The sequence below is a fragment of the Pseudogymnoascus destructans genome, assembly GCF_001641265.1.
Source record: "Pseudogymnoascus destructans isolate 20631-21 unplaced genomic scaffold scaffold_6, whole genome shotgun sequence".
Taxonomy (NCBI): Eukaryota; Fungi; Ascomycota; class Leotiomycetes; order Thelebolales; family Thelebolaceae; genus Pseudogymnoascus; species Pseudogymnoascus destructans.
The window spans coordinates 333,059-360,333 of NW_020167525.1; the positions used below are offsets into that span (position 1 = coordinate 333,059).

General features: G+C 44.5%; 4 protein-coding genes across 4 annotated transcripts; all 4 read right to left on the reverse strand.

Annotated features, from left to right (window-relative positions):
* Positions 1-3,275: 3,275 nt before the first annotated feature.
* Positions 3,276-4,756, reverse strand: VC83_03288 (uncharacterized protein; the record flags this gene model as incomplete). The annotated part of the gene is made up of 4 exons (XM_024466936.1): positions 3,276-3,378; positions 3,590-3,729; positions 3,781-3,878; positions 4,588-4,756. 4 exons carry the CDS (start codon positions 4,754-4,756, stop codon positions 3,276-3,278), a joined length of 510 nt encoding a protein of 169 aa, XP_024325634.1.
* Positions 4,757-6,078: 1,322 nt separating this feature from the next.
* Positions 6,079-7,407, reverse strand: VC83_03289 (uncharacterized protein; the record flags this gene model as incomplete). The annotated part of the gene is made up of 5 exons (XM_024466937.1): positions 6,079-6,084; positions 6,178-6,387; positions 6,440-6,607; positions 6,660-7,059; positions 7,280-7,407. 5 exons carry the CDS (start codon positions 7,405-7,407, stop codon positions 6,079-6,081), a joined length of 912 nt encoding a protein of 303 aa, XP_024325635.1.
* A 10,559-nt stretch (positions 7,408-17,966) lies between these two features.
* VC83_03290 (uncharacterized protein) lies at positions 17,967-18,329 on the reverse strand (the record flags this gene model as incomplete). Its single annotated transcript, XM_024466938.1, has 1 exon — positions 17,967-18,329. The coding sequence occupies one exon, from the start codon at positions 18,327-18,329 to the stop codon at positions 17,967-17,969; it is 363 nt and encodes a 120-aa protein (XP_024325850.1).
* Positions 18,330-25,330: 7,001 nt separating this feature from the next.
* Positions 25,331-26,071, reverse strand: VC83_03291 (uncharacterized protein; the record flags this gene model as incomplete). The annotated part of the gene is made up of 1 exon (XM_024466939.1): positions 25,331-26,071. One exon carries the CDS (start codon positions 26,069-26,071, stop codon positions 25,331-25,333), a length of 741 nt encoding a protein of 246 aa, XP_024325849.1.
* Positions 26,072-27,275: the final 1,204 nt, after the last annotated feature.

Sequence of the window (27,275 nt, forward strand, 5' to 3'; positions counted from 1 at the left end):
GCTGCGCACTACTCGCTCAATACTCGGCTCACTCGCTCAGTGGGTTACTCAGCTGGGTGAGTAGCTGAACCTTTTACTCGACTCGGTGAGTGAGGTCAATACTCAGTTACTCTGTAAAAACCCGGTGAGTACTCGGCTATCACGTGTAAGATTTATGCATCATGTGAACAGTCCCTCATACGATTAATACTGTTTTATGGTTAACGTACATGTATAGCGAAAGCGCCAAACAAGCAAAAGCGCCAAAATGATGCGGTGACCAAACCCCCCAACTAAATGTTAAATTCCTCAACAACAAAACATGCCCCATAAAAACGATGAAAGCCAATTAGTGCTAGCTATCCAGGCTATGCAAAGCGACCCAAAGTTATGCCTTCGAGTTGCTGCTAGGATCTATTCTGTGGACCACCGCAAGCTAGGTCGTCGTCTAGAAGGTGTACCTTCACGACGCGATATCCAAGCCAACTCACGGAAATTAACTAACCTAGAGGAGTCCGTCCTTGTTCAGTATATACTCGACCTAGCTGCCAAAGGGTTTCCTCCTCGGCTGTCTGTTGTTGAAGATATGGCAAGTCGACTACTTGCAACACGCGACGCGTCACGTGTTGGGTCGCGTTGGGCTTCAAACTTTGTTAAGCGGCGTGTAGAGCTCCAGACACGCTTTCAGCGCAAATACGACTACCAGAGGGCTAAGTGCGAAGATCCAGAAGTTATTAATGGCTGGTTTGAGCTTGTGCGTAACACAATTGCGAAATATGGTATCGATGAAGCAGATATCTACAACTTTGATGAGACTGGGTTTATGATGGGCGTTATCTCAACTGCTATGGTTGTAACAAGCTCAGACGGGCGGGCAAAAGCAAAGAAGGTACAGCCTGGTAATCGGGAATGGGTTACAGTAATCCAAGGCGTTAGTTCTCAAGGTTGGGCAGTACCACCATTTATCATTGTTGCAGGCAAAAACCACCTTACATCTTGGTATGAGAATAGTGGATTTTCAAGCGATTGGGTGATTTCTGTTACTGAAAATGGCTGGACTACAAACGAGAGAGGCATGGATTGGATTCAGCACTTTGAGAAGCATACAAAGGCCCGGAGTGTTGGTGGTTATTGCTTGTTAGTCCTTGATGGTCATGAGAGCCACCACTCAGATGAGTTTGAGGAGTACTGCAAGGAACACAACATTATTACGCTTTGTATGCCTGCTCACTCTTCTCATCTACTCCAGCCACTTGATGTTGGCTGTTTCGGCCCGTTAAAGCAGGCCTATGGTCGGCAAATTGAAGATATGATGCAGGCTCATATTTCTCATATTACAAAGGATGACTTCTTTCCTGCCTTCCACGCTGCATTTAACACTACAATGACGGAAAGTAACATTTGAGGCGGGTTCCGAGGGGCAGGGCTTCTTCCATTTGACCCTGAGAGAGTGATATCTACACTTGATCTTAAGTTAAGGACACCAACGCCTCCAAGCTCCCGCCCAGGTACTGCTCAACCTTGGGTTTCTCAGACACCAAACAACCCAATTGAAGCTATGTCACAGTCTACATTTATTAAAACTCGGATTTCACGCCATCAAAATAGCTCTCCAACCTCAATCTATGCAGCTGTTGACCAGTTTACAAAGGGTGCATCGCAAATAATGCATCAATTAGCACTGCTAAAGGGAGAGAACCAAAACCTACGACAGGCAAATGAAGTACTAAGCAAGCGCCGGAGAGCTAGGAAAACACGACTACAGCAAGGAGGATCACTTAGTCAACAAGGGGCGCAAGAGCTACAGGATGAGAGGGATGTTGTGCAGCAGGTAGAGCAGGAAATAAGGGCAAGCCGTGGTCGGAAGCCAAGGGAAGAAACCCGTGCCCGTCGCTGTGGCAAGTGTGGTGAGACTGGGCACAATGCGCGCACGTGTCAGATTGTAATAGACACCTCTGAGGAAGAGGACTCCGAGTAGTTTCAATTGATTTCTAATGTTGTGGTAGATTTATCGCAATGTTTGTCGTGAGGGTAGATAATTTTGGCGCTTTCGCTTGTTTGGCGCTTTCGCTATACATGTACGTTAAGTTAAAGTATTACATCTATTAGCATCACTCTCGCCATCTCTAGTAAGCTGTGAGAACGAATCATGTATATTCCTCTATCTAAGTACCATGATTATCAGAAGATTATTAGAACGCTATTATCTATTATATATGCTTAAGAACATCCCTCCACCTTGCTTGATGAGGCCGGCCAGACCTACTAATACCTAAAGTATTTATAGGGTCTTGATGAGGATCCTCGACTGAGCGGAACGAGCTATGAGTCAAGATAACTGTGTATAGAACTTGTTCATAAAATGTCTCTTGTGTGAGAATATGATCTTATTATAGGTATTAACCTACATAATTCTGGTAATAATCTGGTAATCCTTACTTGTTGAGGTTGCATTTGATTGATTCGCATTTGATAGAGACTATCCTTCCCATCTGTGACTTCTTTTTGCAAATGTCTGATGCAAGATGTGTTGCCATAGACTTTGGGCCAGCAGACTTGATTGCAGGATGCGTAAGGGCCTTCGAACAATAAGTACAAATAACACATGGTTCTCCAGAAAGCCAGTCTGCTCCTTGGTGATAACTTCTCCAGTATTGAGAACTCCAGTTGGTTGAATCCCATGCAATCTTCATAAGGAGTTTTGTAGTATGATCTGAGTGTTGTTCATACCATCGTGATAGCTTCCACCACTCAATGAATATATCGTGTGTATCCTTAGTCCATTTGACGAATTGGTTTAACTTGCCAATATATTCAAGGCCTGCAGGGACTTTGTAAGGATGCCTGTCCCTCAGTGATGGAAAGGATCTGAGTCGGGCAGGTTACGGTCACATGATAAGAGTTAAGGCAGGTTAGCTGAGTCGGACCCGTTTCGGGTACTTAAGGAGATTGACCCAACGGGGGTTCCTCTCTTCATCTTTTTTGTATCCTTCGTAGTAGACCTATAGGATAGCATCCGTTTAGCCTCTGACTCGCACTCTCATATGCTATTACTGTGAGCTGGGTGCCCTGTGTCCTTACAGACTTGATTTAATGAGGATAGTCGTTGAGAAGACGGAAAAGAGTCTGAGAATACTGTCAGAATCAAACAACTCTGAGTATTGAGATGGCATTTGGCAAATTGCTCAATTATCAGAAGGTTACCAGAAGTCTGGCTACGATGAAGTACTTAAATACCTGGTTTTCCAACGCGAAAGGTACTCCAGCGCTATAACTTTAGCAACTCAAGTTCTCCTCTACTCTAGCTCCAGGAACAACATATCCTGTGCAGCTGATACCTTAGCCCACTTTTCCTTATCAAACTTCTTAGAGTAGACAAGTAAGAACGCCTCTTTGAAGCTAGAACTATGAGTGGATATTTGCAACCATCCATTGTCGACAAGATTGTAAGACTTTGGATACCACTGCACAGGTCCTGGTAATTAGGCCCACTTTCCAAACTGCCTGCTCGTACAAACAGAAATATTTATGTGGTGGGATAACCTCGTGAAAAGTGCTATAATAAACAATTAGTATTGCCAGAAGATTGCTAGGATGATCAGAGACGTACCCTTCCTCTACATCAATCCACGGCATATACTCAAAGAGACGCTCAGGCTTCTTTCTCAGCTTTCCAGCCTTTCTCGTATATGAGTGGATACAGCTATCCCAGAAATGTTGCCACTTGCGGAAATTGGACTCTTCATGGGCCTATCAACTATTAGTATCACCAGAAGATTACCAGATTATGAGGTAGCATACATCAATGTGCGCTTGAGTTAAGAGAGCCTGGGTGCTAGTGATCTCTTCATCGGAAAGCTCATCCGGTAGAACAGCCTCGTCATTTAAAATATCTCGCGCTGTAACATAAGCTCCAACTCCAAATCGTCTTCAACCTCAGTATCCTCCCATTCGCTGTTATGATTGTCATCGATTGGAATACTTGAGATACCCTCAAATGCAGCAAGCTCAGACAGAAGTTGTTTGGGCGGAGTAGATGGTGGGGCTTGTGGAGAAGAAGAGGCGCTAATATTCTTGACTTTCTGATTCGCAATGCAAGATGCATGGGTACCCTTCTCAGTCCTGTTTATAGTTAGATTGAGGCTACCAGAGATTACCAGAAGAACACAAATACGCTCAACCTTCAATTCATTCTGTAGACGTGTCTTGTCTTCAGTAGAGGCAGCGATATACTTTGTGTAATGACACAGGGCACCCAGCTCACAGTAATAGCATATGAGAGTGCGAGTTGGAGGCTAAAAGGATGCTATCCTATAGGTCTACTACGAAGGATACAAAAAAGATGAAGGGGGAACCCCGTTAAGTTTGTTTCCTTAAGTACCCGAAACGGGCCCGACTCGGTTATCCCAACCCTAGCCCTGAACCTTCCACCGCAACAGGTCCGCATCGACCCTGAACCCTACACCCTTACTGTCCCCCACTATAGTGTAACTCGCTATGTCCTCCTCTACTGGTCCGAAACCACACCGAGTCGGATTTCATGCTTGTGGTGACCGTAACAGCTCTGAGGCGGGTTCTTCGAGTATCTAGGTAAGGAGGCATCCTTACACTTTGCAGACTTATATAACTTCTTTAAGTAGTAGCTCAGATCAGCATGGTCAGCCTTGAGTGCTAAGTGAACAGCCTTCTCATCTTCAGTAAGGTTGGAGACGCAGTTGCGAGCTTTGATAGTATTCGCATTAGTGGAGAGTTCTTCATGTGCCTTGAGTTTCGCCATACTAACTAAACACGTGATTAGCAGAGATCTCCAGAAGTTCTGGCTATAGAATCAAGATAATAAACTTAGTTGAAGTCCTAGTGAAGAGGTAAAGGCTCAAAAGGGAAGAAGAATGTGTAGATCAGAGAGTAACCAAGGAAGGTGGTTCTAAGGTCATGGTTATTTTAAAGTTGCAAACAAAAATATTTGTGAAGGAATATTCACCTACAAAGAATTACTGTTCCAAAAACAACACCACAATGCGCACCTTCATATAAAACACATACCTTTCAACCTCTACCTCTTTACTATACTCTTCTTCTGCAATATTCTTTCTACAAACTCACTGTAAGTACACATATCTTTTGATCTACTTCTTTATCTTGTGTTTACTTTACTAACTCACCTTGATATTAGCAAATGACTCGTACCAAGCAAACTGCTAGGAGATCAACTGGCGGCATAGCACCAAGGATGCCACTTGGATTACGGGCTGGCTCTGGGCTTGGCGGAAAGGGACAGGAAAAGGCTGTGGGCACAGCAAGAAAAGCTCCAGTTTGCTCATCTCAAGCTAGCAACAATCATGCTCAGAAGGCCACGCGCTGCACAAAGTCTAGTAAGAGGATTACCAGAGGATTACCAGAGGATTACCAGAACTCTCTAATAAACATATAGGCACCAAGGCTCTCCGCGATATCAGAAGACGGCAACTTGATACTAGCTCCCATTCCAGCGTCTTGTTAGGGAAATCACAGAAGACTTCAAGTCCAATCTTCGCTTCCAGCAATCTGCTATCCTAGCTCTTTAGGAAGCTGCTGAATGCTTCCTCATTCGAGAATTTGAGAGTATGATGTTTAAACATAGTGACAGGGACATACTAACAGTTATAGTGACAAACCTCCTCGCTATTCATGCGAAGAGAGTGACAATTCAGGCAAAGGGTATGATATTGGTTCGGCGTTTGCAGGATATGATGTTTAAGCTGTGGGCTTAATCGATGGAAATGTCTCTCACCCAGGAATGAAGGTCAGATGAGTTCTGGCAACCATCTGGTAACCTGGTACCTAAAGGCCAAAGGTTATAGTGTGGAATAGGACATCAACAATATGGGAATGGAGTTGGAGTTATGGCGTCTTGATCAATGAAGTCGCACCCCGTTTTTAACATAAGTAATGGCTAATCAAACACGTGATATAACTGAGTTGCCAAGACCCATACTAGGTACTCAGCAAGTGAGTAATCCTCATTCAACAATACTCGGGACATGAGCGAGTAACTCAGCTGGGTGAGTAAAAATTCTACTACTCGACTCGTGAGTACCCAGTGCGCAGCCTACCCATAGCCTAGGACTTTACAGTTTCCGGCGCCTGTTAGCAGCCAGGAATTTGATGGCTCGAAATCCTTGAAATCGGCCTTATTGTGTGTGATATGGGTTGTAGAACCTGTGTCTGAGAGCCATTCATTTTTCGCATGATCTCCCACGGCGTAGTTAAAGTTAGCGTAGGCGAAATCGACGGATGCCATCGCTGTATCTCCACTCTTGCCTCCACGACCGCGTCCTCCACGACCTCGGCGACCACCACGACCACCTCTGCTTGCTCCCCCTCTTGCCGAATTTGCAAGTTCGGGATGAAGTTGATAGCAGGTGTCTGCTGTGTGTCCTATCTTCTGACAGTGGGTGCAAGTCGGACGTGCTGCTCCTACCGTATGGGCGCTATCCTTCTGATTTGCCATCATCGAGATTTTATGTGTCGATTTGGCTTGTGCATTCCGAGACAGATCCGAGACCTCGTTGATCAGCTGCTCGAGTGTAATAGCATCGCGGTTTAGGGTCATCGCAGCTTTGTTTCGCTCAGCCCAGGTCGGGAAAGCCTGGGAGTCCTGAGATAAAGAAGACTCGGAATGTTCGGTCGTCTTTGAGCACCTCCAGCTGCTTCCATTTGGCAGCGAGGCTCCGGAAGGTTTGCTTATACTTCTCGAGATCGTTGAAGTGCTCGTATTTCAAGCACACCAGCTCGGTGATTGTCGAATACTCAAGATTGAAGCCTCTTCCTTGGTATGTCTTTGCAAGTGTTGACCAGATCTCAGCTGCGGTAAGGCATTCGGCCGTTACCTGGCAGACTGAATACGAGCAGGATGAGTTGATGATCATAATCGTTGCTTGGTCTTGTGCGACGCGCTTTCGTAGGGCCGTGACGTCGGTCTCATACTTTGCAACAGCTGCGTCTGAAGCACTGTCTCCTGGCTTCGCAGGTAGATCGGATGGTGAACAAGGTCCAAAGCCAGGCTCGAGGACTTCATCGAGTGCTTTGGAGAAGAGAAGACTATAGACGGCTGTCTTCTAAGCTATCGACCACGCTGCTCATCGTTCGTTCCAATCCTCGGAGATCTCAGAGTTGAGTCTCGCGAGCCCCATCAGTGCCTTCGACGCGTCGCTCTAGTCGAGCAGTTCGAAGAGTTCACTATTCTCAAGGTCCCTGATATCGAAGCTTCAAAGTTGAGCTCGATAGTCAGATTTCACCTACGTTGTCACGAAATCCATACGCAGACTTCAGATCAATCCTCAGATCGACTCTCTCAGACCCAGCCCGAACCAAGGGTACTGCAAGGCAGTTCAAGGTCATCATCGTCATTAGCTTCGCTGCCCCAGTGAGCGCGAACATCATTATCATGGCCGACTCAACTAGTCTTGAATCAGGCCGAATTCCAAAATACAAGCACCTGAAGGGTGCAGAGAGTTTTCTCGTTATCCCGTTCAACGGCACTAACTGCCGTTCGTTATCGCCTACCCTAAATGGACTGGCGTCCGTTTTAGGCCCCTTAAACGGCCGTTGGTTGGTCAGATTCCCAACGGAACGGGTCCATTGTAACCTGTTTTGGCTAGTTTTTCGGCTGCGGGCCGCGGATAGCGCGCCCCTAGCAGCAAGAAAGTCAAGGAGAAAATGAGACAATTGAGCGTGAGGATCAACCAAATCTCACCATAATTACGTAGAATTAATTTTAAATTGAAGCCACAATGGAGATCTTTCATTTAGCGTGCCTTTCGTAATTTTTGGCCATGTGATTGTGATATAATAACTTGTTGAAGTTGAGTCGTTCCTCACGAAGTTTTTTTTGAGGATATATAGGCTTTAGAACATCTAAAATGGCTCCTTCAACAACTCGTCGTCGTTCAAACAACAACCAACAGCTCTAGAGGCTCTTCAACCCCTAGAAGAAGAGGGGGACATCAAGTTCATTTAAGTTTCACTCCTCCGCCCGCAGGAAATTATACAGCACCTCTAGTTCCCATCGATTTGGATCTGTAAGGAGACAGGGCACCCAGCTCACAGTAATAGCATATGAGAGTGCGAGTGGGAGGCTAAACGGATGCTATCCTATAGGTCTACTACAAAGGATACAAAAAAGATGATCGGGGAACCCCGTGAGTCGATTCTGTCAAGTACCGAAACCCATCCGACTCGGTTCCGACTCGGTTAGCCCACCCAAATGATCACACGTGACGCTCCAGCTACCCACTCCCTAGAATGAGAGACGAGAAGGCATCCTTACACTACCCCCCTCCTAAGAGAGTGCTTTGTCCACAAAGCATGCCGCCAGGGCCTCTATCAGGAACTCTTCCGTTTGTACAATGTGTCGGGAAAGTGCTTTGTGTGCGGAGGTGGCTGTTCTTGAAGGGTACCATAACACCACCTCATAGAATGCGACACTGGAGTTGGCTTTGTTTAATCTCACTTTCCATCTTGGTGATCCGAATGGGCACCGGGAAGTATCCGCTAAGCGTTGGAGTCGAACTTTCATAAATGTGAAAGGGGAAGTGATCGCGCTAGCCCGATTCAGAATTTATTGTTGTAAGCCCAACATTTGAGTACGCCGTTTCGCCCACCTCTTCCTGTTTTTCTTTTACAACAACAACACCACAGTATCCACGTCGAAACTGGTAAGTGCCCCCCCCCCCCATTCCTATAGCTGTATACTAACTGATTGTTTCTTTGAATAGAACCATCCACCTGAACGAGTAGGTGACGGGAACGCGCTCGGCGCGCAAGTGATAACGTGGGCTTGGCTGACGGGAACACAGATCCCGAACAATTGACGATGCCGATTCCCACGCCTGCCGGAGCCCTCTCAGTCGCTTTCCGGGTCCTGTGTCTGCGCTGCCTTCGGGCCAAAGCTCGGGGTGTCCCGGCGCATGATTGCGTCTGGTCTGCTTCGAGCTCAAAGTGCGAGTACTGCACTGTGCAGCACTCCACCTGTGTCCCGGTGAGTTTCCTTGTGGTGTTCTGTTGGTTGGTTGGCTGTTGCTAACCGTTTGGGTGAATAGCTGCCCTGGTTCCTCGATGAGGAATACCGCGCCCTCGTCGCCGCAGAAACCACCATCCCTCTCGTCGCTGCAGACATCGCAGCCACTGCCTCGGAGGCAAATCGGGTGGCCCTCGTGGCTGCCCAAAGTGTTCCCAAGTTTCGTTCTGTCGCGGAGCGCGACTCCTATGAGGAGCTCCGCGCTACGCGTGCTGCCATCGAGGCGGGTATGGGCGTGAGTATACCCCTGTCCTGTGTTGTTTCGGTGCTGACACGGTTCAGCAAATCCGGTCGTCGCTGCGCCGTATTTGGACGGAGCAGGGGAGCGTGCCGGCTCTTTTGGGGGAAGTGGTGGCTGCCCTGGGCAGACTTCCTGCCGTCGCTGTCACTGCGACGGTCCCGGACCGCACTGGGGGGAGGAGGATGAGGGGTGAGGAGGAGGGCACCATTGGTGCGGGTTATGGGGAGGGGGAGAATGGGGAGTAGGGTGGAGGGAGGACCTGTATCGGAGGGGACTCGGGCCTGACTCTTCGCGTGGGGTCGCTTCGACCCTTCGTCTCTCTCGGTGGTAGCCGCTTGTTGCGACGCCGGTGAGACGTTTGGGAAGGGTGGATCTCACAAGGGTTACGGTGGTGAGTGCGCCCTGGCTTAGAGGGTATTTAGTTTAGGGTCGTAGGTAGCAACGACTCTGTTTTTCCTGCTCTGTTGTCCCTCCCGTGATCGTAGTTTTGTTCCTCCCCCGCCTCCCATGCCGTAACCCATCCGACTAGTTCTTGAGGTGGACCTGGTAAATCAGGGTATTCCTTGTGAAACTCTCTGAGTTTATGGGGGGAGTTCATGAAGTTCGACGCTGGGTACCACTCTGGGTCCGGATCGTATCCGACCCAACTAACCCGGTATTGTAGTTGTTTCCGGTGGAGCCTTACGGCGAGGATCTTTTCCACTTCCCATTCCTCTACGCCATCTATCACTTCAGGCAGATCCTGACCAGGTAGGGGGTTGTTCGGATCCTTCATGAGGACGTCTGGTGAGAACACATCGTGTATTTGAGAACCGGTAGGTAGTTGTAATGGTGGGTGCACCAGATGTGAGAATCTAGCCACCCAAGGAAGGGATGATTTTACTAAGACAACACACTGTCTTAGGAAACAGAGCCAAAGGGTTGTAGCTTAGACTATTCCACAACGCAGCAATCAGGTGTGTGATGTAGTGAAGTGGTTCAGACAAGTTGCAACAAATGTTGAGTCTGGGAACTCAGGGGTAAGTCAGAGGTTAACACCTCACTGACTTTTCAGAAACAAGGAGTAACAAGATGAATGCTTGGAAGCTTGTAAAAGACGTGGAAGTATGTGATAGTCGATTTACTGTATTGCCTGCTTGCCCTTTCTTAAGGAAAGGGCAATCCTATTTATGCCAAAGGAGTGTAGTTCTCTCATTTTCCATGACTTTCCATGACTAACCAGGCTTGGTAAATGTATTAGAAATCAAGTGCGACCCACAACTAGCTTGCTAACTATGTAGTGAACGTAAGAGAATCCCATAGAACCATCTCTTGGGTTCCTAGCCTATAGGAAGTGAAAAGGAGGTCCAAGGTCAGAGTACCTATAGATAAATTATGTCATAACTTAACCAATCTTGTGGGTAACTAAGGAGCGATGACGTGTAATGAATCATAGAGGGTTTTAGAAGCTTCTAGAGCTATCGTTCATGTTCCTAGGCCTCTAGTTGGTAGAGATATGCCATGTGGTAGTATTGGCCCACCCCCTTAAGGAGGAGATTTTCTTAATAACTTGTTCAATGAGTGTCCAAATGATATGCCGTGATGTATGTAGCATAAACAGATGTAGTAGAAGAGTTTGCAGCAATCGTTGAGTAGTATTGCTCTTGTTGTTGGTGTGATAAGCCAAGATATGTATGGTGACTTGTAGGTTTGAGGATCAGATTTTTAAGTTTGCTCTTGAGTTTGATAGCAAACTGAGTGCAACGAATGTCAGTATGACATAAGGCAGTTTTAGGCATCTAGTCTAAGAAGTACAAGTCCCTGTACACAGCTGCAAAAGCTCTTGGAATTTGTAGGGACACTGTGAAGAAACAACTGAACTAAGGCCTCTTACGTGTTGAATCACGCTAACAACAAAAGAAGTGAAAGTGGGATGGTTTGACACATACAAGGACTTTATGACGCATCTCGAAATCAAAGCACAACATGTATAACATGGATGAGACCAACTTTTCGATTAGAACTATAGAATGTACTAGAATCATTGTTGATTCTATGCTCTGTACACTCAAGCTTCTGCGAATCATTCTCATATACTGTATAACAGCATAATTTAAAGTAGGATAAGAAGAGCCTTGTAGCTTCTCTGCTAGCATATAAAGATATAGAAAAAATCTAATAACGCCTTTATCATTTGCCAACCTTTTGCTGTTAAGCTATATCTTTCATACTTAAATTAAGCTGTTGAGATGCACAGAGAGCTGTTATTAGACCTTGTAAATGCTAAATGAAGCATATAATATGTTGAGCTCCATCGTACTTGCATATCGGGGCTAAGCGACGCTGAAGTTTGCTGAGAACAGCTACTGACTCATTTTCTGGTAGTGATGGAACTCGGGCAGCTCCATACTCAAGGCGGTATCCATTTGGCTTATCTGCTAGTACTGCCTTTAATGATGTTAAAGCAGCTTGAATAGCAAGGTTTATAATGTACCTAATACATCTGACATCGCCTTCTTTTGTTGTATATGCCCATGGTTGCTGTAATGTAGTTTCGTTCTTGTATGCTAAGTTCTCATATTCTCAGAGCATGGTAGTGTTTGTAGAAGCATTATCACGAGTGATAGTAAAAACTACAGGAGTAACACCATAGTCATCTGTAACAGCTATTAACTGCCCTGTAAGATATTCACTAGACTAGATTGGCTCTTATAGCTTAATAAGATCTAAGACTGTACATCGTAACTGCCACTTATCAGAGATCCAATGTGCTATTACTATAGCGTATTTAGAATAGTTGCGTGCAGACCAAGTATTGGTTGTTAAAGATATACGTCCACCTTTTGTAGTATGCCGCTGTAATTCAATTTGTAACCTTGCTTTATGAATGCAAAATATCTGTTGCAAGTCTCTTGCAATTGTCGTTTGTCTAATTACAAGTGTTGTTGGATTTAAATGGCTAACAAGCTGCCAGAAGGATAGACTCTTAGATGTACGCAATGGTAGGTTATTACACACAATAAATGAGAGTAGGAGCTCTCTAAATTTTGACGAATTTGGTGCATGGCTAGGTACTTTGCAAGGCTAGAAGAATGTAGCTGTAGTTGAAGACGAAGGCTGTGTATCTCCGTCTTGAACATTGTAAGGACACAGGGCACCCAGCTCACAGTAATAGCATATGAGAGTGCGAGTGGGAGGCTAAACGGATGCTATCCTATAGGTCTACTATGAAGGATACAAAAAAGATGAAAGGGGAACCCCGTTGAGTCTGTTTCCTTGAGTACCAGAAACGGGCCCGACTCGGTTATCCCAACCCTAGCCCTGATCCTTCCACCGCAACAGGTCAGCATCGACCCTGAACCCTACACCCTTACCATCCCCCACTATAGTGTAACTCGCTATGTGCTCCTCTACTGGTTCGAAACCACACCGAGTCGGATTTCATGCTTGTAGTGACCGTAACAGTTCTGAGACAGGTTCTTCGAGTATCTAGGTAAGGAGGCATCCTTACAAACATGCTTTTTCTTATATTGCACACTAAGGCCGTTAAGTATTATATTCAAAGGTCTTAACGTTCTGCAAAGCTGGATTCTATAGGATGTTATTGATGAATGGCACTTCTCTGCAAAAAGAAAGGATAGACAAGCAATCTACATAGAGTTGAATGGTTAAAACGCATATTTGAGCTAGCAACACATGCGAAGGCAGATAGAGGACAAAATCTCACAACTCAAACTCGACTGAGACGAAGTCATATCAGGCACTGGGCCCTCCGCTTTTACCTCCGCTTTGTGTTAGGGGGTGATTTTGCACAGATATTACTAGTTATGCCAAAGGGTTCTCAGGCGCAGATAGTTGGCGTTTACATTCAGAAGTCTGCGATATAGGACAGTTTATCACAGTTATGTTTAAAGACGAATATGCATGTTAGCGGTCTAGGAGAACATAACACTGCCTTCATCACATAGGTTAGGAGCATTCCTTATGATCTGCTAAAGTGCCCTACTACTACAATACCACCTTATGTTAGCCAGCTAGCTACATTCACAGACTTAGTCAATAAGGTATATCCACAGCCGCTACCCTTACGTGCTAGTGCTATGGCTAGCACTTACGGCTGCAACCTCACATGATGGATAACATTGGATATCATAGATATTATGTTACCCATGTTATCCACGGATATCCCTTTGGTACGACGCCACTATATAAGTAGATAGTATTTCCTTAGATAGGAGCTTCGTGCTCAACTCAATATAGTATTCTTTACAATACTGTAATGTGTTACTTAGAAAGCCTTTGTGTCTAATCCCCTGCCTCCTCTATCCCTTTGGCACGACGCCACTATATAAGTAGATAGTATTTCCTTAGATAGGAGCTTCTCAACTCAATATAGTATTCTTTACAATACTGTAATGTGTTACTTAGAAAGCCTTTGTGTCTAATCCCCTGCCTCCTCTATCCCTTTGGCACGACGCCACTATATAAGTAGATAGTATTTCCTTAGATAGGAGCTTCTCAACTCAATATAGTATTCTTTACAATACTGTAACGTGTTACTTGGAAATCCTTTGTGTCTAATCCCCTGCCTCCTCTGTCAAGTCAACCTTACGCAAGAAACCTCTGTGTCTTCTATCATTTAGAAATCAGCGTTATATTCGACTACAAGTGGGAGAGCATGTGGAAAGCCTATGTCCATTATTCATCACTTCACTGGGAAAACATTCCATCATTCCAGGGAGCTGCTGTCGTAAGTGAAGACTCAGGATGCGGCCTTGGAAAAGCTCGAGGCAGTTTTAGGAGATCGACCAACCGTTCCCCGTTCTCGTGAAGTTGTCGCCGTAATGCGGCCTCTGGAGAAGCCCAGAGACAGGTTTGGGAAATCGACCAACCATCCCCCGTTTCCACGAAGTGTAACGCTGACTTCTAAATGATAGAAGACACAGAGGTTCTCTTGCGTAAAGGTTTACTTATCAGAGGAGGCAGGGGATCAGACACAAAGGCTTCAAGTAACACGTTACTAGTATATAACAAATACTGTATTGAGTTGAGCACGAAGCTCCTATCTAAGGAAATACTATCTACTTATATAGTGGCGTCGTGCCTAGTGGACTCCTGGGAACTCACTCGAGTCCTCGGAGTCCTGGACTCTTAGGATTCTTCTCATCATCCTGCGAGTCCGTCATGTGCCTAGTGGACTCCTGGGAACTCACTCGAGTCCTCAGAGTCCTGGACTCTTAGGACTCTTCTCATCATCCTGCGAGTCCATCACGTGATACTTTCGGAACTACTATTCCCCACTGCCCCTCCAGGTACCAGGGCCGGTCTCATGCGACCTCCCTCCTTCCTGTCCTGTAGTTGGCCAGCCTTCTTGTTCCGTCGTAACACGAAGCTGCTGTCGTAATCTTAGGCAAAGGATGCGACCTTTCAAGAGGCCCTAGGCAGAAATAGAGAGTCGGCCAACCATTACGTTTCCGAGCGCAGGGGATATGGCCAGACAGAGGACAGGAAGCAAGAAACTGTGTTCAGGGGCTTGCTTTGCAGAGAATTTTCCACACTGCAGCCACGTACTGGGGGCCTCTGTCTGAGATGATCGAATTTGGTAAACCATGGTGTTTCCATACATGTCGAAGGAGTAGCTGTGCTGTTGCTTCTGCAGTTGTGCCTTCTTGGCCTGCAAAGCATGGGATAAAATGGCGTTCTTTTGTAAGTCGGCATGCTACGACAAGGATAGCATTGTTTCCTTCACACAATGGCAATCCTGTAATAAAGTCGAGTGATATGTCCTGCCACGGCTGGCTGCCAACAGGGATTGGTTGAAGAAGTCCATTATAAGCATCTCTTGTAGGTTTTGATCTTTTGCAGATATGGCAGTTCTTGATGTATTGTATAATTGTCTTATCCATCCGGGGCCAGTAATACTGTCTTTTGATGACCCGAACCATCTTCCCAATGCCAGGGTGTCCCATTGCTGGTTGGTCATGAATTTCTTGTAAGAATTCGACATGAGCACTTTCTGGAACCCAGACTCTATTATGATAATATAAGATCCCTTCCTTCACCTCGCAATATGCTAGAGCTATGTCTGGACTGTTTAGTTCTCCATTCTGAAGCTTCTGAATAGTGTCTTTGCATAAGCTGTCTTGAAGTTGTTGTAAGGATGCCTTCTCGTCTCTCATTCTAGGGAGTAGACTCTGGGTAGCTGCGGGGTCACGTGTGATCATTTGGGTGGGCTAACCGAGTCGGAACCGAGTCGGATGGGTTTCGGGTACTTGAGACAATCGACTCACGGGGTTCCCCCATCATCTTTTTTGTATCCTTCATAGTAGACCTATAGGATAGCATCCGTTTAGCCTCCCACTCACACTCTCATATGCTATTACTGTGAGCTGGGTGTCCTGTGTCCTTACAGTTGTGCAGTTTGGATTTTGCCTAGAATACTTGCTTCCTGTAGGTGGACTGGCGCGAGTTGGATGTCTTGATTCACCTTAGCATCTTCGAATTTCCTTATCTCTTGGAGGTCTGGATGGAGTCTCTTGAGTGGTAGCAGGGTTTGAAGTTGTTGTTTTTGGCGGTCATCTTCTTCGTTCCCTTCTGGTCTATCTCCTGGTCTTCGAGTTAATGCATCTGCTTTTCCGTTCTGTTTCCCAGGTCGATATATAATTTGAAAGTTAAACCTTGACAGAAACTCAGCCCATCGAGCTTGCCTTCGAGTAAGCTTCTTTGTTGTCATGAAGTATTCAAGACTCTTGTGATCTGACAAAACTTGGACTGGCATTGCTATGCCCTCGACTTCTGGTCTCCATGCTTCGAAGAATCTGATGATGGCGAGTAACTCCTTGTCATAGATTTCGTAATTGCATTCTGCAGGTGCCATCTTTTTCGAGAAGAATGCAACTGGATGTAGGATTCCCTTGTCATCTTTCTGTGACAGTACCCCTGAGGAAATAAAATCTGAGGCATCAGCTTCAACATAGGCTGTCTTCTCTCTATCGAAATGTCGTAAGACTGGGGCTTCTGTGACAGTCTTTTTCAGAAGTGTGAATGCTTCCTGACATGCTTCTGTCCATTCAAAGACATGGTCTTTTTTCGTTAAATTGTCGAGTGGTTTCATGATGTTTGAATAGTTCTTGATAAACCTATAGAACACACAGAATCCGATAAAAGCTTGCGTGTCCCGTAATGATTTTGGTGCTTTCCAATCGAGTATAGTGTTCACCTTTCCAGGATCCATGTGAATTCCATTAACTCCAATGATGAGTCCTAAGAATTTTGTCTCTTGAACGAAGAATTCGCATTTTGCTATATCTGCTTGTAGTCCTGCTTCTCGAAGCTTTTGTAGAACCATTTTGACATGCTTAACATGTTCCTCCTTACTTGTGCTATAGACAAGAAGATCGTCCATGTATGCAGTGACGAATTTGTTTATGTATTCCATTAATGTTTCATTCATATATCGTTGGAATGTTGCTCAGCCATTCGTAAGTCCAAATGGGAGAACTTTGTATTTGTATGATCCAAATTGGGTTTTGAATGTTGTCAGATCTTTGTCCTCCTCTGTCTGCATGCGAATTTGATTAAAGGCATGTCTAATATCAATCTTTGTAAGATATTTGGCACCTGTGATTTGAGCCAATGTTTCATCAATGAGGGGAAGTGGGTATGAGTCTTTCCTTGTGATCGCATTTAGTTTGTGATAGTCTACGCAAAATCGAAGTCCACCTCCTGGTTTGCGTACAAATAACACAGGTGAGGCAAATGGTGCTTTGCTAGCTTCGATGAATCCTTTGGTAAGATTGTCCTCCACATATTTCTTCACAAGATCAAGCTCTTCTCGAGACATGTTATAGAGTGGTGCATACCCTAGTTTTGAGTTCCCTTCTAACACAATGTGATGGTCTGCATATCTGTGAGGCGGGAGCTTGTCTGCAGCCTGTTTTGAGAACACATCGAGATATTTATGGAACTGCTTTGGGAGGATCAGTTTTGGGTCGATTTCTTTCGTTTCCTCCTTTGCTTGTTCAGCGAGTATATCTTTAAATGATACTGCAAAAACCTTAGCTCCTTTCTGCTTCCGAAGCATATTGAATGGTGCAGCTCCAATCATTGTAACAGTGCATTTGTTCTTGTTCTTATAATGAGGTTGGAGGGCTGGCTTCGGAGCTTCTTTATCTTGTATTTCCTTCTCAGCTTGGGGACTTGTAGTTTTCACTTTTAAAGTGTCTGTTGGTGTAGTGTGCTGGCAGTGACCCTTTGTAAAGATGACTTGGTCGTTTACCATATTGAGTGTGACTCCATGCTGCTTCATCCAAGCTTTCCCAAGAATGATAGAATGTTTCCCAAGAGTAGTAATGAATAGAGGGCATAGACTTTCAACGTGATCTCCAATTTGTAGTCGAGGGTATATAGCATGCATAACTGTAGGTGCTGCAACTCCATTAAATCCTTCAATGTTCTTTGGTTTTATAAGTTGGATAGGAGAGATGTTCTCAATTTCACAAATTCGTTTTGCGTCAACAGCATTCACAAAGCTTCCACCTGTTGCACCGCTATCCATTAAGGCTTGCATGACAATTTGATTCCTTCCTATTCTGCAGGTAGCTAAGAATGGAGTGTCATAGTCGAAATGGGATAATGATGAGGCAGAGGAGGCAATTCTTGCTGTAGAACCTCTAGCGACGTCTTTTCTAGAGGCTATTCTTTTCCCGACTAATACTGGGTAGGATCCTCAGTATCAGAGATCTCATTGAGTCTGCCATTCTGTTTCTGAGGGCAGTCATGAGCACGATGGCTGCTTTCGTGGCAATGGAAGCATTTGCCAAGCTTCATGAGCGATTCTTTCTCAGGATCTTGGTGGGGAGAGCGGTAGAGCTTTTTCTGTGGTGCCACTATTTCAACAGCAGTACTAGCAGTAGGGCTCTGGCCACTCTGCTTCTGGTAGGCGAACGGCTGTAGCTTCATTCTCTTCTCCTTTTCTTGAATTCTCTGTAGGTTTTGGTCCACAAGCATGCATTTCTTCGCGAATTCATGTAGGGTGGTAGCTCCCACTTCTGCAACAAGGGCTTTCTGCATGCCTTGGTTGATTTTAAATCAGAGATCGTCAAGCAAGGTCTCTTCTGAGTAGTCCAGCTCTGTCTGCAGTGAGTCTCTGGAATTCAGCCCAGAATGTTGTGAAGGTATTCTTGCCTTGGTATAACTTGCGATACTCAGTTTGTGCAGTGTGTCTCCTATCGGGGTCGCTAAACACTTTCTCAAGGAGTTGGAGGATTTCTTCTGCTGACTGAAGCATGTTTGGTGAGGTAATGCGAAGCCTTGGGTTCACATGGCGAACTGCGAGTCCTCCTAGTCTGCTTTGGAGATAACTCATCTGCATCTTGTCATTTGGGAAGTGGTCGATGTTGGCTTCCAGCTTGAGTCGGATCTTCACAACCCAGTCTTCAAAAGCTGGTTCAATCCCATCCATAAGAATAGGAGGATCCGGAATGCGAGCAGACTGGTGAGGTGCTGCATTGCGAATAGGAGCTGTATTCTCAAGATATTTTTGAATGCCTTGCAGTTCAGTAATCTTTTCATCCTTGTCTTGAATTTCTTCTTGGAGCTGTAGAATAGCATCATTTCGCTCTGCAATAGTAGCATCAGAAGCTTGACCGACGATGAGGTAGTCCTTCATAATGGCTTTCAACATTGACCAGGCGTACTCTTGGCTGCTAGGTGACAGCTTTTGGAATTCAGTGTAGGTGTTGACATTCCAATTCCTCATCTGGTGGCCGTTTGATAGTATAGACTGGTGTCTTTCTTGAGCTGTTTTGCCCATCCTCTTGAAATCTTCTTGGGCTTCGAGGAAGTCATCTTGAAGTTCATCTCTCTTCTCAGACTCATCTGCCAAGGTTGTTTTCTCATTTATAGACTCATAGTCTTCTGGGTTTCGGTCAGCCATCTTGGCTTTTTCTTTGGCTGTGTGTGCCATAGCAGCTTTGCTATTCTTTCGGTTTTTGTATTCAGTAGATCAGACTCGTATTGCCAAAGGCCCTATTGCGCAGTTTGTCGACTGTAGGAGCCACTTGAGAGGAGCGCACTTCCCTCATAGCTATATTCATTGTCGAGGGAGCATTGTGAAAGGTCTGATCTATAAAGTCTGTGCTGTTCTGGTGTTTCTGGTGTGTTCTGTGGTGTTCTGGAATCAACTTTAGGATATGGTTGTTGTAACGCTGACTTCTAAATGATAGAAGACACAGAGGTTCTCTTGCGTAAAGGTTTACTTATCAGAGGAGGCAGGGGATCAGACACAAAGGCTTCAAGTAACACGTTACTAGTATATAACAAATACTGTATTGAGTTGAGCACGAAGCTCCTATCTAAGAACTAACTATCTACTTATATAGTGGCGTCGTGCCTAGTGGACTCTTGGGAACTCACTTGAGTCCTCGGAGTCCTGGACTCTTAGGACTCTTCTCATCATCCTGCGAGTCCGTCACGTGATACTTTCGGAACTACTATTCCCCGCTGCCCCTCCAGGTACCAGGGCCGGTCTCATGCGACCTCCCTCCTTCCTGTCCTGTAGTTGGCCAGCCTTGTTGTTCCGTCGTAACAGTTGTAGAGTTTCCAAAGAAGGGAATTCAAATTTCAGTATCAAGGTTCAGGCTCAGAGAGCAAAAGAAAGGTGAGATTCAATCTTATGTTACGATGGTCATGGAGGTCAAGAAGCCAGTCCAGGGAATAATAAGCTAGATTGAATCTAAAGAGAGAAGAAGAAGAAGAAGGAAGGAAGGTGAGGCTATTCCTCATAATATACAGTTGTCCGCTTAGCGGTTGTAGCCTTGGTGGCTAAGGCTGCACCCGTAACAACCGTAACAACCGTAACAACCGTAACAACCATAACAACCATAACAACCATAACAACCATAACAACTGTAACAACCATAACAACCATAACAACTGTAACAACTGTAACAACCATAACAACCCTAACAACTGTAACAACTGTAACAACCATAACAACCGTAACAACCATAACAACCATAACAACCATAACAACTGTAACAACCATAACAACCATAACAACTGTAACAACTGTAACAACCATAACAACCGTAACAACCATAACAACCATAACAACCATAACAACCATAACAACCATAACAACCATAACAACCATAACAACCATAACAACCATAACAACCATAACAACTGTAACAACCATAACAACCATAACAACTGTAACAACTGTAACAACCATAACAACCGTAACAACCATAACAACCATAACAACCATAACAACCATAGCAACCATAACAACCGTAACAACCATAACAACCATAACAACCATAGCAACCATAACAACTGTAACAACCATAACAACCATAACAACTGTAACAACTGTAACAACCATAACAACCGTAACAACCATAACAACCATAACAACCATAGCAACCATAACGACCATAACAACCATAACAACCATAATAACCATAACAACTGTAACTACTGTAACAACTGTAACAACTGTAACAACTGTAACAAGCTGTAAGCTATAATCGTAACAGTGAGAGCCCTATTAGGAAGAACTAGACTTTACGATTGTCACGGTTCACCAAGGCATAGGGCGCCAGTTGGGTATTATAAATTAAATTCAATCTAGAGAAGAAAGGAAAGAGAAGAGGAGCACTCAAGCAGTGGCTCGATCTACTCGTGCGGGCCACGGGTCTGTGCATAATAAGTGGGGCATGTAAGTACTTGGATAATGCATGTACATACTCTACTCATACTGTTAATCTACCCACGAAAGTTGTTCCTCCCATTGACTGCAATACACCACCCCAACTTGTCCTTAAACGAAGCACATACAGTACTAGACCACTGCTATTAACTGAATTCCAATTTGATGCGTAAATCGCGTCGCGTAACCCACCCCTCCTTGTACAACAACCATAATTATGCCACCAACTCGGAGGGCTTTGGCTCCAATTGATGGGAATCGACAGCCTGGTGGCCAATTAAGCCTATACCAACGCGGGCAGATTATTGGGAGGCAGTCAGAGGGTGCAACACCTACTAAGATTGCACACGACCTAAACCTTGACCGAAGCACTGTACGATATACAATTGCAGTTGACTCAATACGCACCGAAGGCGAGAGCCTACCCCGTACACCACAGGGAAAGTCATATACAGAAGCAGAGCAACACCTTATACTCCGCCATGTACGCCTAAACCCAAGGGATACATACCAAGAAGTAAAGGATGCTTGTAATGTTGCTTGCTCAACATCAACTATAAAGAGGATACTACAAGAAGCAGGCATAGGCAATTGGCGTGCAAAGTGTTGCCCTTTTTTACTGTCAATACATGCAGCTAAACGGCTTGCATGGTGTTTAGCACGGAGGAATTGGACAGCAGAGGATTGGGGTCAAGTTGTGTGGAGTGATGAGTGCTCTGTTGAGCAGGGGTGGGGTAACAGGAGCGAGTGGTGTTTTGTAGGATGTAAAGCCTTTACTTTTCGAAAGTAGGGGAAGAGAAGCGGAATAAGAACCTTCTCTCGATATAGAAACCAATCAATCCCGCCCTTTGAAACTTCTTGCCTTCTGATTGCCTTCCTCTACTCCATGTCTCTATATCTCCAAACTCTTGTGAAGCAACTCGTGGCTTTTTCCATTTGCTTTTGCCATTCCGAATATCTGCATTTAGAGTTTCCATATATCCGTACTCAAGAGTTCCAACTGTTGTTGCTCTAACAAGTTCATTCTCTGCTTTTGATTTCCAATATGCATTTATCTCTCGTAGTTTCTGACATGTATCTGCTTCTCTTCTATACTTTCAGGAATCCATGAACGAGAAGGGGTGTAAGATAGAGGTTTCTGAACTCATTGCTCCCCAAAACATAACTTGAAATAAAGATTTCTTCTGTTGAATTGCCATGCTCTCTGCTGTTTGACCCCGTTGAACTGTTATCCATCATTTCTTATGTGGATTCCCTCCAAAATTGATATATGATTCGTCTGAGAAAATAAAAATTGATCCAGCTTCAAGTTCGAAAGGATTGATATCCCATACCACTCATTGATGAAACGCTGGCCCAAGTCATAGGAGCAAAATATCTCACCAAACTGGACATTCGACATGCCTTCAATCGAATTCGAATGCAGACAGAAGAAGATGAAGACCTCACTACATTCAGAACTCGATTTGGATCATACAAATACAAGGTCATGCCCTTCAGACTCACAAATGGTCCAGCAACATTCCAGAGGTACATGAATGAAACCCTCATGGATTACCTCAACCAATTCGTCACCACATACATGGATGACATCCTTATCTACAGTGCTACTCGATCAGAGCATACAGAGCACATAAGGAAAGTCCTACAGAAGCTTCGAGAAGCTAGACTACAAGCAAGTGGGACCTTTTAAAATTCTAGAGCGAATTGGGCAAGTTGCATATCGGCTCAAACTTCCAAACAGCATGAAGATTCATCCAGTCTTTCATGCCAATCTATTAAGACTCGACTCGAATGATGCAATCAAAGGGCAGCAACAGGAGCCAGAGCCTCCAGTCATTGTCAATGGCGAAGAGGAGTGGGAAGTGGATGAAATCCTCGACTCAAAAGTTATTCGAAAGAAGCTTTTCTACAAGGCAGCTTGGAAGAACTATCCACCGGATGAGACATGGTACACTGCAGAGAGCTTCGAAAATTCTCTAGAAGTTACCCAAGCATATCACAGAAAATACCCTCAGAAACAAAAATGAGAGCTTGAGACAATTGTTTTTGAAAATGAGATTTCTTGATCAGGAGATTAACTTTGGAGTAGGGGGGGGAAGTGTTACGATATCAAGTGCACCTTGCAGCTCGAGTGGGGGTTCAGGGGTGTGGGGAGCTTTCCAGGGTTGGAGCGAAGTTTTCAGTTGTGGAGTGAATTCTCAGAACTGGTCTCGCTAAAGAGAATTCACTCCACAACAACATAGTTGTATATACTCGTGCGGCCTAAAAGTTTCCACAGGGTCTGTGTACAACAGCCAATTAGATTGTAGGAATCTACCAAGCACCATGTACTTGTACCCGAGTACACGCATAGAAAATGTACACGTGTAGAATATGAGAGTGAATGAAGCAATGAAGTAATGCTCAACAATGGCTGAAATCTCAATACCACTACATGCTGCAATTATTACCTTGCGTGTATACATGAACGCATCATATGGAGAGATTGAAAAGAAGCTTGGAATCTCAGCTGACTCTATTGCATATATATGGCACCAAACTGTTAAAAGGGCAGGGAATACAGAAATTCACAACCTTCTCCAACACCTCGAATCAAAGCCACGAAGCGGAAGACTACAGACGATTCAAAAGGATTCTGAAGAGTCACTATGCATATGATCTTTGCTACTTGCAAAACCATTTGACACTTTTCAACAAGTTATTAATAAGGAAAATCTACCCTACGCACGATCAATTGTCGAACGACTTGCAAAGAATCACTCAAGTGTTGAAATTCCACAACCTATTGTACGGAAAAACATCTGCCTCAAGCCCTACTTAGATAATATCAGTCCTTCAGTACGATGGAAATTCTGCAATTAGCTTCCTGTAGTCACAGAATCGAAGACCACCACCTGGATTTCTCACAAACATAATGGGTGAAGAGTATGGGGCTTTGCTTGCTTCAATGAACCCTTTTGGCAAGTGCTCGAAGACATATTCTTCGACCAAATCAAGTTCTTCCTTTGCATATTCCAGAGTGGTGCATATCCCAGCTTTGCATCACATTCGAGTTCAATATGATGGTCTGAAGGTCGATGGGGAGGTAGCTTGTCTGCTGCCATTTTCGAAAAAAAACATCCAAAAATTCATGAAATTCCTTCAGAAGGATCAGTTGAGGGTCAATTTCTTCAGTTTTGGTCTTGTTCTTGTGCTCGATTATGTCCTTCATTGATATAGCAAAGACTTGAGCTCCTTTTTGCTACATGAGCATTCGAAATGGTGCTGCGCCAATCATTGCTATGGTGCAAGGTTTTGGTTTTTCCACTTTCGGAGCAGGTTCCAGAGGAGGCATTTCTTTGGCTTTCTTCTTTGGCCTATGTCTTTAGCTTTTCGATATAGGCTCTGTTTCGAGGGCTCGATCTGGTATAGAATGGTTGCATTAATTCTCCAGTGAAGAGGACTTGATCATTGATCATATCAAGAACAACTCCATGTTGCTTCATCCAAGCTTTCCCGAGAAATATATAGCATGTGTGATAGCAGGGGCAACCTCTCCATTGAATCCTTCAACTTGTTTTGGCTTCACAAGTTCGACTGGGGCTATCCCTTCGATATCACATATTCTTTCTGCATCAGCAGCATTAATGAAGTTCCCACCTGTGGCACCAGTTATCAATGCATGGACAATAGCTTTGTATTTTCCTATTCTACAAGTAGCTAAGAAAGGGGTGTCCGGATCAAAACTGGATCTCAAGGAAGAAGCTGCAATTCTGGCTGCACTGCCTCTAGTGATGACTTGTCTAGAGGCTATTCGTTTTCCGAATCGATGATAGACTCAGCTGTAGATACCTCATTCACTTGAGCTTTGAGCTTCTGGGGACAGTCTCGCGATGTCCATTTTGTTGGCATATGAAGCATTTCCCAAGTTTCATGAGCATTTCTTTTGCTCGATGTTGATGCGGTGGTCGACACAGCTTCTGCATCTTGTTTTGCATGTTCGAATCCATTGTAGGTTGAGGGATTAAAGTTCGAAGTGCCTGGCCCTGATTTTGAGTTTGGCCCATGTTGTTCGAAAAAAATTGCAGACAGCAGAGGAAATTCTCGAACTTTTGGAAAAAGTCTTCAGTGATCCCGATCGAAGGCACACAGCTCAAACTGAGTATCGAAAGCTGTATCAGAGAAACAACACCTTTGCAGTGTTCTGGGCTGAGTTCCAAAGGCTCATGACAGAGCTTGATTACTCTGAAGAAACTTTGCTGGATGACTTGCGCTTCAAAGTCAACCAACAGATGCAGAAAGCCTTAGTGGCTGAAGTTGGAGCTACTACACTTCACGAGTTTGCAAAGAAATGCATGCTCATAGACCAGAACATCTAGCGGATCAAGGAACAAGAAGACAAAAGGAAGCCAAAGTCATTTTTTATAGAGTTTGGTCGAAGCCTTGGATTGACATATCGAACTGCCAGTCCTCCCAGTCGACTCTGAATGTAGCTCATTTGTAAAGTCTGTGTTGGAAAATGATCAATGTTGGCTTCGAGCTTGAGGCGAATTTTCATAACCCAGTCTTCAAATGCTGGCTCTATCCCATCTGTGAGGATTGGAGGGTTTGGAATCCGAGCTGACAGTCGACTGTGAGAGTGGTGTCCTGGTTCATTCTTCAGAGCTTGTTGGGTTTGCTTTTCAAGATATTTCTGAATTGTTTGTTGCTCTGTGATTTGTTGCTCGTTGCTCTGGATCAGTTCCTGTAACTGGAGAATGGCATCATCCTTTTCAGCCAGTATCGAATTCGAGTCCTCTGCTAGGGCCAAATAGTCCTGAAGAATGTTCTTGTGCAAAGTCCATGCCATTTTCTGGTTGGTGACAGATAGTTTCTGGAATTCATCAAAGGTTTCAACATTCCATTCAGCCTTTTCATGTCGATTTGCAAGTATAGATTCACGTCTCTCTTGAGCTGTTTTGCCCAAAGTGTAAAAGAAGGTTTCGGATTTGAAATTAGGATCATAAAGTTCATCAGTTTGGTTTGCAGAACTTGAAATTGATGCTCCTTCTGCCAAACCTAAGGTCGATTCTAGGTCCTTATAATGCAAGTCGTGGCGTAGTAGCGGTAATGGCATACTGGCGGTAGTGGGGTTAGTGTAATGGTGGGTGCACCAGATGTGAGAATCTAGCCACCCAAGGAAGGGATGAATTTACTAAGACAACACACTGTCTTAGAAAACAGAGCCAAAGGGTCATAGCTTAGACTATTCCACAACGCAGCAATCAGGTGTGTGATGTAGTGAAGTGGTTCAGACAAGTTGCAACAAATGTTGAGTCTGGGAACTCAGGGGTAAGTCAGAGGTTAACACCTCACTGACTTTTCAGAAACAAGGAGTAACAAGATGAATGCTTGGAAGCTTGGAAAAGACGTGGAAGTATGTGATAGTCGATTTACTGTATTGTCTGCTTGCCCTTTCTTAAGGAAAGGGCAATCCTATTTATGCTAAAGGAGTGTAGTTCTCTCATTTTCCAAGACTTTCCATGACTTACCAGGCTTGGTAACTGTAGTCGACGTAAGAGAATCCCATAGAACCATCTCTTAGGTTCGTAGCCTATAGGAAGTAAAAGGAGGTCCAAGGTCAGAGTACCCCTATAGACAAATTATGTCATAGACAAATTATGTCATAGACAAATTATGTCATAACTTAACCAATCTTGTGGGTAACTAAAGAGCGATGACATGTAATGAATCATAGAGGTTCGTAGGAGCTTTTAGAGCTATCGTTCATGCTCCTAGGCCTCTAGTTGGTAGAGATATGTCATGTGGTAGTATGAGTGATGTCATGTAATGAATCATAGAGGGTTGTAGAGATATGCTATGTGGTAATATCGGCCCAGTAACTAAGGAGCGATGACGTGTAATGAATCATAGATGGTTGTAGCAATCGTTGAGTAGTATTGCTCTTGTTGTTGGTGTGATAAGCCAAAATATGTATAGTGACTTGTAGGTTTGAGGAGGAGATTTCCAAGTTTGCTCTTGAGTTTGATAGCAAACTGAGTGCAACGAATGTCAGTATGACAGTTAGAACCACCCCATCAAACTTACCATCTTACCTACCCAACTCCATTATGGTACGTCGAAAGAGCATAGAAGCTCAAGAGCGTAATATTGCAATAGATCAAGCTATATTAGCTATTCATTCCAAACAATATAAGTCAGTGTATGCAGCTGCCAAAGCACTTGACCTCCCAGAACAATCTATCCGTCGTCGTATGAATGGAGGCCTCACACGCGTAGAAGCGCGTCAAAAACAACAACTATTATCAAAAATGCAAGAA